The sequence below is a fragment of the Carlito syrichta genome, unplaced genomic scaffold, assembly GCF_000164805.1.
Source record: "Carlito syrichta isolate Samal-C Ts95f unplaced genomic scaffold, Tarsius_syrichta-2.0.1 Scaffold308846, whole genome shotgun sequence".
Lineage (NCBI taxonomy): Eukaryota > Metazoa > Chordata > Mammalia > Primates > Tarsiidae > Carlito > Carlito syrichta.
This window is the reverse complement of record NW_007252942.1, coordinates 269,427-282,936: the sequence shown is the minus strand read 5'-3', so window position 1 is coordinate 282,936 and position 13,510 is coordinate 269,427. Positions and strand designations below refer to the sequence as shown.

At 33.7% G+C, this 13,510-nt stretch overlaps 1 protein-coding gene across 1 annotated transcript in view; it reads left to right on the top strand.

Moving 5' to 3' along the window:
- The window catches only part of SS18 (SS18, nBAF chromatin remodeling complex subunit), a 75,582-nt gene that overhangs the window by 12,534 nt on the left and 49,538 nt on the right, over positions 1-13,510 (top strand). The window contains exon 3 of the mRNA XM_021716587.1: positions 3,539-3,623. Within this exon, the coding sequence (XP_021572262.1) occupies positions 3,539-3,623 (85 nt within the window). The remainder of the gene's footprint in view (positions 1-3,538; positions 3,624-13,510) is intronic.

Below are 13,510 nucleotides of genomic sequence, written 5' to 3'. Positions count from 1 at the left end.
GGCTCAGGCAATCTACTCACCTCAGCCTCCCAAAGGCGCGGGATTACAGGCTGAGCCACGGAGCCCGGCTGATGCCTTGTTTTATAAGCTAGCAGCAGCTACAAAATTTACTCACTATTTTATGTTTGATAGTAGTACTGTCTTTTATAATAAATACTGATAGATATTCCCAAATACCCATGATTATTAGCCTGTTAAATGAGAGATAATTCACCTCCCAAGATTACATTGAGTCACTACATTAATTACTTTGAATAAGGTAAAATAACCACTATTAAATTTATTAAGATAATTAGAAAATTGATCTGAAAAAAGTCAGATTTTTAGGCTGGGTGTGTTAGCTCATGCCTGTAATCCCAGCACTTTGGGAAGATCACCTGAACCAAGAGGTTGAGGCTGCGGTGAGTCATGATTTGCCACTGTACTCCAGCTTGGATGACAAGAATGAGACTCTAACTCAGAAAAAAGGGAGCCAATTAAAATTTTTCATTTTTACCTACCCTTTTATATTAGGGAATATGATTTGGAGGTATTAAGACTATTGGAGAAATTTGTATTCTGTGGATTAAATGGCATTACTATTGTATCAGTGTTAATTACCTCATTATGATGGTTACACTGTTATATAAGGGGATAACCTTGTTTTTTGGACATTGACACTGAAGTATTAGGTGTGCAACTGGTGTGTTTTAGGGGTGGGGTACTATGTTTGCTACTGACTCGGGTGAAAAAGAAGTGAGTACATGTGTGTGTTGGTGTGTGTATTTAGAGACAGTGATAGGACAAATGTCGTAAAATGCTAACCATTAAGGAATCTGGAAGAAAGATATATGGGACTTTGTTAATATTCTTGAAACGTTTCTGTAAATGTAAAATTATTTCAGAGTTAAAAGTTGTAAAGATTTGATGGTTGGGAAAAGTTTGGGCAAATGTCTTTTTTATTTTTTTTGAGTTGGAGTCTCACTCTGTTGCCCAGGCTGGAGTGCAGCGGCACACTCACGGCTACCCCAGCATCAACCTGCAATTCTTCCACCTCAACCTTCCAAGTAGATGGAACTACAGGCATATGCTACCACGCCTGGCTTGGGCAAATGTCTTAAAATTAAACTACTTCATAAAAGATGCTGTATTTATATACTTAAAACTGCAAGGGATTTTAGAGTTCTACATTTAACTCCATTATTTTACATATGAGAAATTAAGAGTGGTAGATAATCAGCCACTAATCAGCATGTTACTAAAACTTTTTCTTAATTGATCATGATTAAATTATGTCTCTTAGTATGGTTTAGTATTTTTATTTTTTATGGGGTAGTCAGTGCTTCTCAACAAATCTGATTTCTGAGTATAATGCAACCACACCAATACTTAGAGAAGAAAAGGGAAGCTTGGAGGAGTAGCCTTTGAAATGGATTATGTGTTCTAATTAAAGGTGGCTAACTAGTTTTTTTAGAAATTGCAAGATATGGAATCCTGTATCTTAAGTTCAATTCAAGATCTCTACAGAATATGAAATAGTTTCAGCTAGTGATCCCTGTTAGTGCTGTTTGAAGAATTTCAACAATATGATTAACCATTGTGAATAATTCAATAGAGTATAGTAATTATTATTTTGTCCTTGTTTATATAAGGGTCACTATAAAAAATGTATAATATCTGATTGGGCAACACTGTGTATATATGAAGAAGAGCATTAAAAGGATTGCCTTGGTTGGGTGTGGTGGCTCAAGCCTGTAATCCCAGCACTTTGGAAGGCTGAGGCGAGAGGATTGCCTGAGTCCAGGGGCTCGAGACTAGCCTGGGCAACTTGGTGAGACCTCGTCTCTACAATAAAAAATGAAAAAATTAGCCAGGTGTGGTAGCATGCACCTGTAGCTCTGGCTACTTGGAAGGCGGAGGCAGAAGGATCGCCTGAGCCCAGCAGGTTGACGCTGGGTTGGCCGTGAACTTGCCACTGCACTCCACCTGGGTGACAGAGTGAGACTCCAACTCAAAAAAAAAAAAAAAGTTGCCTTGTTAGTGAGGAAATGTTATTTTAAAGTCAGTGAAAAGTCATTGTTTTTCCTAATAAGAAAAAAGTAATGAAACCAGTTGTTTATAATAAAAAAATAAGCAGTAAAGAATATACTAGCATTCCTATTATGGTGTTTGTTTTAGGAAATTACTTCATTTAGTGTCTGAAATAGGGTACTTTATCCAGCTGAATGAAGTTCTTTTTACTTATTATTATTTTAATTTGTAGTAGTACTTTAAGATAGCTTAACAACTTGATGTGGGGTTTTTTGTTTTTTTTTTTTTTTGAGTTGGAGTCTCACTCTGTTGCCCAGAATGGAGTGCAGTGGCTGCTCCCGGCCACCAAGCCTTGACGTGCTGGGCTCCGGCGATCCTTCTGCCTCAGCCTTCCAAGTAGCTGGAACTACAGGCGCGTGCTACCACGCCTGGCTAATTTTTTTATTTTTATTGTGGAGATGAGGTCTCGCCAAGTTGCCCAGGCGGGTCTTGAACCCGCAGGCTCAGGCAATCCACTCACCTCGGCCTCCCAAAGCGCGGGATTACAGGCTGAGCCACCAAACCAGCCTGATGTGGGTTTTAAATTTGTATTTATGGTGCTTGCTGTAGGCATGCTGTGAGACCAAACACTGTTAACTGGATCACTACTAATTTTAATATGGTTTTGTCCGAGTTAGTTTTTAAAATTGTGAAGAGAGACTTAGCAGAACTAATGCATAAGATTGCTAAAGCATGTTTAACCACATAATACCAATAATGAGAATTTGCTTTATTTTTTTAAAGTTAACTTTTATTGGTGCTGGTTTCTTACCATATCTCTGTTTTAGCATATCTTTCTTTTCCTCTGTAATTGGAGATTGCCTGTTCATTGTCTTCTCTATATTCTGAGTCCTGGTAGATGGGTAGTACAAGCACAGCAGGCATAAATGGTTGGTCATTGCTGCAGGAATGAGAAGGGGAAAAAATGTATGGTTCTCACCTCCTTTCCTACAATTTATTAGAATATGTTGATTGATTGAGATTTTTGGCAAAACGAAAATGGCAGAAGGAAGAAGATAAACATATTTCATTGAATTCCTTTATTTTAGTTCTTCTTACAAAAACTAAATATACTAGTATGGAGTTTTTACATATGTCAGTCATTTCACTTACTAGCTATATAATCTTGTGCAAGTTATCAACCTCTCTAAACCTTAGTTTTCATATCTATGAAATGGATAAAGGAGCTCTTACCTCATATTGTTGGCTTGAGGATTAAATGAGATACAGATACACGTAAAACAATGATAACACTTTAGTACATGCTAAGATCTATGTTCATTATTATCTTTAAATGTATTATTTACATTTGAAATTATTTTGCTGAGAAAATGAAAAAAATTGAAGTGCTGTTGATGTTCAGGTAATAATTTTTCTATTAAACTTTAAAATGATTACAGTTTATAATCATTTTATAAACTGCTATTTATATTTAGGCAGATAGGAAGAAAATTATCTTTTAATATTGATATTTGTTTTGTTTTAATAGGTATCAGCAGATGTTGCATACAAACTTGGTATACCTTGCTACAATAGCAGATTCTAATCAAAACATGCAGTCTCTTTTACCAGCAGTAAGTACCTTTAAAATACTGTGAAGTAGACCATCTTTTTTAGTTACATACGGTATAACATATTTTTGTTTAATGATTTTTGCATTTGGTTTTGTAAATCCTACCTCTGAGAACTTGAAAGTCTTCTATGTGTATTATCTAAAAGCTTTATTTTCTTTCATATTCAGTTGAATTAATTTACCTAGAATTGATTCCCTCCCTGAGAAAGTTGTATTTGTTTACCCATCTGCCCTTCTATTTATTTTAATTTTTAATTACACGAGTAGCTTATTGATAAATCTTGAGTATTTCACATCAAATGCCAGACATCATATAATTTTACCAGTAAATATTTTATTTCAATATGCATCTCTAGTAGATAGGACTATTATTCTACCCAGTGAAGTTAACCATAATTTTTTAATGTCTTGTAATACTCAGTCTTTTATCAGTTTTTATCAACTATGTAAAAAAAACCTGAGATGTTTTAATAGTTGTTTGCCTGGCAGTCCAAATGAAGTTCCCTTATTGCTTTGCTTATGTGTCTTAAGTCTCTTTTAATTGTATCAGTTTATCCTTTTTTTTTTTTGAGTTGGAGTCTCACTCTGTCGCCCAGACTAGAGTGCAGTGGCCGCTCCCGGCCACCGCAGACTTGACCTGCTGGGCTCCGGCGATCCTTCCACCTCAGCCTTCCAAGTAACTGGAACTACAGGCGCACGCTACTACAACTGGCTAATTTTTTTGATTCATTGTAGAGATGAGGTCTCACCAAGTTGCCCAGGCAGGTCTTGAACCCATGGGCTCAGGCAACCACTCACCTCAGCCTCCCAAAGTGTGGGATTACAGGCTGAGCCACCTAGCCTGGCTAGTTTATCCTTTTTTAATCTTCATTTATTTGTTAAAGAAACTGGGTAATATGTTGTGTAGAATTTTTCATCCTCCTGGTCCTTTAACATGTTCTTTCATCTCTTTTATTTCATGTAAACTGATAGGCTAGGATAGAGGTAGAGTAGTTTTTTTGTTAAGAATATTTTATTGGTAGTGCTTTGTATTTCCTGTTGTATCACATCAGTAAGAACATGTGTGGTTGTTCCGTTTTTAGTTATGTTAAGATTGATTAGTGATACAAGCCTGATCAGTTCATTATACGAGGGGGGACCCCTCAAAAACTCAGAATTTTTTTGTTAAAAGTGTGAATTTTTATTCTTACATGTTTAAACTTCGGTCATCTTTTGATTCAATACACCTATTGAGACGCTTTTTCCACTGCTCAAGAGGGTTTTTGAACGTCAGTTTTGATGCCTTTTATTGCTTCTGCTGTTTTTTTTTTGTTTTTTTTTTGTTTTGAGTTGGAGTCTCACTCTGTTGCCCAGACTGGAGTGCAGTGACTGCTCCTGGCCACCGGCAGCCTCTACCTTATGGGCTACAGCGATCCTTCCACCTCAGCCTTCCGAGTAGCTGGAATTACAGGCATGTGCTACCACACCCGGCTGATTTTTTGATTTATTGTAGAGATGAGGTCTCGCTGCCCAGGCAGGTCTCAAACCCGTGGGCTCAGGCAGTCCACTCACCTCAGCCTCCCAAAGGCGTGGGATTACAGGCTGAGCCACCAAGCCCGGCTGCTTCTGCTGTTTTTTGTTTCACCTTTTCTGCACTGGCAAAACGTTTCCCTTTGAGGACTTTTTGCATCCAGGGAAAGAAAAAAAATCACTCAGGGAGATTGGGTGAATAGGGAGGGTGAGGTACGGGAGTCATGTAGTTTTTGGTCAAAAATTCCTGAACACTTAGCGCACGGTGTGGGCAGGTATGCTCATAAATCACCCATCATGAAATGGGCAAATGTGTTGAAAGACACTCCAAGAAAAAAATTCTGTGATGCTAAACGTAGCCTCTCACAACAATGCTGGCTGGTACAGTGGTGCTAATGGGTTCCTAGAACACACTCACCTACCAGGGGAAGCCTGTACTAAAAGGAGCCTGACCTCTAAAAAATAATTCTGTTTTTTGGGGGTCCCCGCTTGTAAAATTTCCTGTCTACTTTTCAACTAATGGTTTTAATAGTCGTTGATGCTTGTTGACCAGATCCTTTATTTCATCTTGGGATAACAAAATGGTAAATTTCTAATTTTACAATGCCTTCTTCCTTTATTAGTTGTAGTTCTTTGATTAAATATTTGGTTATTTTAAAATTAGAGAGTTACCTAAGGGCAGTTATGATAAAGGCTTTGCTTTATCCTTTATCAATTTTTGGAATAGTAAGTTGGTCTCTAGCAACTTGTGGAGGTGATCAGTGGTTTTATTGTTTTTTGTTTTTATTAACTTACAAATTTTTATATTTTTAATTGTTTAAGTTATTTCCAGTCATTCTTTGTGATGCTAATTTTGTTTCTTTTGATCAGTAGAAACCTTTTTATTTGGCTCCTGTTCCTTTTGACATGACTAATTCTTCTATAGCTTCTTTATTTTCATAAGTTGAGAGTTATTAGGCTGACTTTATTTTCTGCTCCGGAACTGGAATCAGCTAGTTTTTTGAAGAGTTTTGGTTTTGTTTTTCAATTTAATGGGAATTGGTATTTAGAGACCATGATTTGGGTACTTGAGCATTCATTATTACTGGGTTTTCATTGTTTCTAGGCATTTTTAGTAGACATAACTAGTAAACACATTTTTATGAAAGAATATATTATTAGTGATAGTACCATTTTAAGAAAGGAGTTTTACTTAGTTTTGATGTAATAAGTATCTCTTATTCTAAAAATTTTGGTTCCTTAATGACATTACTATAGTTGCTTATTTGCTTTATACTACTGCATATAAAAAATATTTTCAATATAACAATACCAGAATTACCACTAACAATAAGATGCTTGTCTTACGATACATCTTACTGGGAATATTTAATCAATAAGTTTTGTTTTGGACTTGAAATAGTTCTCATGGCTGTTGTTATGAACTTGGTTACCAGCTAGGTAGAATTTATCTTTTGTGACTAATGTGAGAAATAGGTTCAATTTCGTTTGTTTCTATATAGATAGTTCTTTGTCCCATTATTACTTATTGGAAAAACAAAACAAAACAACTTTTATATATCTTGTCCATGCCACTTGTGTTAATATTGGATGATCGTATATGTGTGTATCTCATCTCTCTATTCTGTTAATCTGGTTTTATAAATTCCACTGTCTTGTCACACTTGATATATGTTAAAAAGTTCTTATTCCTTATATTTTTCAAGAATGTCTTGACTGTTGGTCCTTTGCATTTCCATATACAATTAAACAACAGTATGTCAAGTTATATACATGCATACATAATCTTGTTATGATTTTCATTGAGACTATCTTGACTCTAAATCAATTTGAGGACGATTAATATCTTTACAAAATTGAGTCTTTCAAATCATGAGCATTGCATACATTTTCGCTTATTTAGTCCTTTAATATCTGTCAGTGAAGTTTTATGATTTTCCCTATGGAAGGTTTGCATGTCTCTCATTGGACTTACTGCTAGATACTTCATATTTTTTAGGCAATTTTAAGTGGAGTATTTGTTTAAGTTTTATTTTCTGGTTGCTGTTTCCATGAAAATGCAATTGATTGGAATCTCACAATCTTGTTAAACTCTTGTTTCTACCAATATTTCTGTAGATACTTTCAGTTTTCTATATTCATGGTCATATCGTTTGTGAATAGTGAGTTTTGTTTCTTTCCTGCTGATCCTTACATCTTTTATTTCTTTTCTCTTGCCTTACTTCTCTGGCTAGGACCTCCAGTACATTCCTGAGTAGAAGTGATGATAGAAGACATCCTTGTCTTGTTCCTGATCTCAAAGGGAAAACTTTCACTGTTTGACCATTAAGTATGATGTTTGCTGTAGTGTTTTGTAGATACCTTTTGTGAGATTAAGGAAGTTTCCTTCTGTTTCTGGTGTGCTAAGTAAGAATTTGTATCTTGAATGGATGTTAAATTTTTTATGACATCTAATGACATGATCATAAGCTTTCTGTTGATGTGGTAAAATGCATTGATTAACCTTTTAGTGCTCAATCATCCTTGCATTCTTTTAACTAACCTACTTGTTCATGGCCCACTTGATCATGGTCTTTTTTAAAAATTGCTGTATTCAGTTTGTTAAAATTTTGGTCAGAATTTTTGCGTCTTTGTTCATGAGTGTAATTGATCTGTAATTTTCTTTTTTTAATGCCTTTGTTTTTTTACTTTGAAGTTATGCTGGCTTTATAAAATGAGCTGGAAAAATTTTCCCACATTTTCTTATTTGATAGAATTTGCATAATACAGCTCCTATTTCTTAAGTGATTGATAACAATTCATTAGAAAAACCATCTGGATCTGGAGTTTTCTTTGTGAGAAAGCGTCTATTTACTTAATTTCTTGAATGACTGTGGTACAGTTCTTATATTTTATAAATTATCTATTTTGGTAAGCTGTGACTTTTAACATTTTAATGAATTTGAATATTTATTGGCATGAAATACAATAAAAGCTCATGAAATAATCATCTTTATGATGTCAATAAGATCTGTAGTGACTTTTTTCTTTTTAACACAGCTATTTGTGCCTTCTCTTTAAAAGTATTTTTACACAACTCCTGCCAGATGTTTATTATATATATTTATGTTATGTGTTTTAGATATATATTATATATATAAAACTATCAATATTTGGCTTGATTGCTCTTCATTGTAGCAAACTTTTTGGTCTCAAGATCCTGTTATATTCTTAAAAATTATTGAGGATTCCAAAAAGATTAATATGGGTTGTATCTGTTGATCTAAACTATAAATTTTTCTCAATTTTTATATTAAAGCTGAGAAATTAAAAATTGTCACTTAAAAATAACGAACTTACAGCCTATTAATATAAATAATGTTCTTTCAAAGGAAATAACTATCTTTGAGAACAAATTTAGTGATATGAATGATATCATGCTTAAATTTTGCTGATTTTTTGAAAATGTCTGGCTTAAAAGAAGACAGCTGTATTTTTACATCTACTTCTGAAGTCGGTCTATTGTAATATGTTATTTTGGTTGAAGTCAAATATCTAATGTACACAGATACGTAGTTAGAAAGGGGAATACTATTTTTATAACCTTTTCAGATTGTTGTAGATAATCTTTTTTGATATTATAGCAGATCTCAACAAGTATTTTTTTGGAGGTTAGTTGCATTGTGGAATCTGAAATCATATCAGTACATTTTTCTTATACTGGTACTGCAGTTCTTCCAAACGTTGACATATTTTCTTATTTGACACCAAAGACCACATCTGTTAAAATCACCACTAATCTCATCAGCAAAGTCCTTAAGTATCGGGATGCTGTCAAGCCCAAGGTAGCAGATATAAGTTTGCCACATTCCCAATTCTTGGTTGACAACTCAAGAGTTCATCTTGGCAACAAATACTATCAGTTGTGTTTCTGGCTTACTGTGTTCATTTTTGAGAAAAGATCTGCCAAATACCCAAACCTGGATAAATGTGGTTAGCAATTGTTCATTCAAATAAAAATGATGTTCCATGAAAACAGCTAGTTCAGCTAGCAACTGAATCACAAAGTGCTTGTGTCTTGCTTTGATTTACAGCAGATAATGTTTATTATTTTCTCATTTTGTCACTGAATATTTAAGACAGGAGACTTTGATAAAGTAATGACTTCTGCTTCATCAAGTACATTTTTAAGTGAAGCTAGCTTTTTCTTTGTTTAACTGCAAGTGTGTGGCAGTCAATAATACAGTAACTAATAATAGAGTTTTGACACCATTCCCTTGATTCCAGGAGTTATATCCACTCTTGCTTTTGCACCATCATTATAAATATGAACATAGCATAAAAGGCAACATTGTCTAGTGTTGTAATGGAAATAGTTTTGATCTTGGGGACCCCCTAAAAGAGTCCTGAGGACCACATTTTGTGAACCATTCCTCTATTCTCTGTCTTTGTTTATGATTCGTTTTTGATCTTTGTTATTGTCTTCCTTTGGTGTATTTTGCTGTTGTTTTTCTGAATTTTGAGATGAATGCTTGCTTCATCAATTTTCAGCTTTCCATTCTAATATATGCATTAAAAATGGGCATAGTTCTGTTATATAGTATATTCATATTTATTTAATTTCACATACTTTCTAATTTTCATTATTATTTCTTAAACATTGGCTGATAAATACAATTCTTAATTTCTAAACATGAGATTTTATTTTCTTAATTTCTGGCTTTATTGCATTGTGGTTAGATGACATTCTGTGTGGTTTCATTTCTTCAGAATTATTTGAGAATTGTTTTAGGGTACACTATATGATCAGTTTTCACAAATGTTACATTTTTTTTTTCTACAAGTGTATATTCTTTAGCCATTGAGTGCAGAGTTCTATATCTGTTAGGTCAAGTATATTAATCTTATTTGGATCTTCTATAACCTTACTGATTCTTTTTAAAAAACTTTTCTGATGTTTTGTTTGTTCTATCAGTTATTGAGAGATGTATTTTAAAATGTGCAAGTATAATTGTGGATTGACTAGTTTTTCTTGTAGTTCTTTAAATTTTTGCTTAGCACATTTTGATATACTGTTAGTGGTACTCATAAATTTAGAAATTTTAAAGCTTTCTGATTCTTTGTAATATTTATAATTATGAAGTATCCCTTCTTATCTCTAATAATAGTTTTTAATGTCTATTTATAGCTATTATAACTAACTCAACTTTCTTTAGTGTTTGCTTGGTATATTCACTTTTCTCTTTCTTTGTGTTAGAGATCTGTGTATTATGAATGACATGTAGATTTAAAAAAATAAAAACAAACCCCAGTCTAGCTATCTTTGTCTTTTAATTGGAACATTAACTCCATTTATATTGAATGTAATTGATTGTATGTCTGAGTTTAAAGCTACTGTCATACAGTGAACTAACTTTCTTGTTTGTCTTGTCTGTTTTATATTCATTTTTATGGCGCTTTTTGGCTTTATAGTTAATTTGTTTAATTTTTTTTTTTCCTTTGCTAGTTGGGGAATTTTTTATATCTACTATTCTTTTTGTGATTACTATACAGATAGCAATATACATCCCAGGCAATCCAAGGGCCATCAGATACTTTATTTCTATTCCTTCTGTCAATGACTTTCCTAATCATCTTATAAATCTCTTACGTTTATCCACATGTGATTGTTATTGCTATATTTTTGAAGTAAGTCATTAGACTTCCTCTCATAGGTACAATTTCTGATGCTTTTCATTCCTCCTTTCATTTATAGTCTTCTAAGTTAGATCAGTTTTTTTCCTCCTCCTAAAGAACATTTCTTAGTATTTCCTTTAGTGCTGGTTTGCTGGTGACAAATACCTTCAGTTTTTGTTGTTGTTTTGTCTTTTGTTCTGCTCTGAAAATACCTTTATTTCACTGTCATTCTTAAAAGATGTTTTCCAAGGACAGATACTAGGTTGGCAGTTCTATCAACATGTCAGATTCATCCTTCCATTGTTTTCTGTCTTATATTTATTGAAAAATTCAGCTGTCAATATAACTGTTGCTATATTTTGTTGGACTGCATTTCAGATGATTTGCTTTGCCTAGGGTTTTCTATACTTTTACTATGATGTGTCTAAGTAAAGATTTTTTTTGTTTTGCTAAAATTTTTAAAAATTACATTGTATATTTTTATTGGAACTTTTCTTTTTAATTTTTCTGCTTGATGTCTGTTAAGATTCTGAAATATAGGTTGATATCTTTTATCAGTTTTGGGAATTTTCAGTCATTGTCTCTTCAAGCAAATATTCTTTTTTTTTTGAGTTGGAGTCTCACTCTGTCGCCCAGACTGAAGTGCAGCGGCCGCTCCCGGCCACCGCAGCCTCAATCCACTGGGCTCCGGCGATCCTTCTGCCTCAGCCTTCCGAGTACTGGAACTACAGGCGCGCACTACCACGCCCGGCTAGTTTTTTGATTTATTGTAGAGATGAGGTCTCGCCAAGTTGCCCAGGCGGGTCTCAAACCCACGGGCTCAGGCATTCCACTCACCTCAGCCTCCTAAGGCGCGGGATTACAGGCCAAGCAAATATTCTTTTCTCTTTTGTAGGACTCCAGTTAAACTTACATTAAGCCCTATGACTGTATCTTTTAGTTTCTTAATTTCTCTAGAGTTTTCCAACTGTTTATTGTTTTAGGTACATTTTTTTTCTATCGACTTTTTCAATTGACTTTTCACTGTACCTAATCTTATGTATCCATTGAGTTCTTAGTAGTAATATATTTTTCTATTTCTAGAATAGCTATTTAGTTCTTTTTCAAATCTGCTCTGCCATTTAAAAATATTTTCTACTCTTTACTGAAAAGGGATTTACATAGTTTGAGATATTTGAGTCTGAAAAATAACTATGTTTTAGGTGATTTTACTAAGATTTTCCAGAATGGGGTTTTTCCTCTTTATTTCAGTCAAATGGTTATGTGAATTTGAAATCTGCTCAAAATTGCATGTAACTTTAAGTCTCAGTTTTTTTCCATGTCTCCTTAAAGAAGAATTATATATTTATAATACTATTTCATGTATCTGGAACTGGGCTAGATTTGGCACTTTCTCCTATTTGAAAGAACATCAAGAATCTATAAACTGAGAATAAAAAGAAAAAGACCTAAAAGGAGAAAAATAGCTTACAAAGCCTGTGCATTAACACTTAGCATTTTCTTCTTAGTTTGGGCCTTGTGTCCTTTTTTCTTAATACAAAAGCATTATAACTTTATAATAGAAATGATTTATTCTTAACCTTATATGTATTTTAACAAGCTTGTTCCCTTGATTTTAAGCCAAGAAGCAACAAATTGGAAATGGAAGAGATTTGTTCTCTAAGCAAGCATGCATATAAACAGTGTTACCTGACAGCCAGAGTGGCATAGAAAGAGACAAAACACTTATAAAATGTGATAGAATTTAAAATGTATGCTTTTCTGGCTCCTTTTAGTATAGGTATGTAGGGCTCTGTCTATCTTAGTAAACCTTGGAGGCATCATTTGAATATTGGTTCTCACAGTTAGTATTTATTTTCTGAAACAACAAACTGTTGACATAATTATTTTCATATTTGAACTAGGAACAATTTTACCAGTGGAAAATATGACTATTTTCTGTGTATATTAATCTTTCCTTCTCAAACATACTTTGAAGAAATTGTATTTCTAAGTTTTAACCTCATATTATTGTTCATTTATTTTTGTCATCTACTAGTATTAACATATACAAAGTGGTAGGCACATTTGTTTAGGAAGGAATTACGAGAGAACTATTTAAATCATGATGATGATGAAGATATAGGTAGTACACAATTAGAGGGTATAAATGGAGAGAGGGATTAGATTCTGGAGTGTTTGAAGTAGGGCTCACAGGATTCAGTGACTGAATAGATATAAAAGGTAGGCAGAGTGGAGATTCAACTAATAGTGATGCCATTCACTAAGATTGAGTACATAAAAGCATTCCTGATTTTTAAAAGAAGGCTGAAAGCTAATTGGAATTGCTTATCTTGTTTTCACTTAATTAATTGTGTGAATTAAGTAGTTTGCAAAAGTACTATAGAACCTAAAGATTGTCGCTTTGACATTAATTTAAAAAATAATGTAAATTTAAAAGAGCCCCAATTTAACCAAATATACTTGTTTTAAATTTATTAATTAGACTTATAATTTTTGTTTAATGAGTGTTTTTTACAAAGAATAAAAGTCTGACCTATTAATAAAAATTAATTTAGAGTGTATAGTCTTACATTTTATTTTATTTATTTTTATTTTTTGAGTTGGAGTCTCACTCGGTCGCCCAGACTGGAGTGCAGTGGCCGCTCTCGGCCACCGCAGCCTCGCCTGCTGGGCTCCAGCGATCCTTCTGCCTCAGTCTTCCAAGTATCCAGAATTACAGGC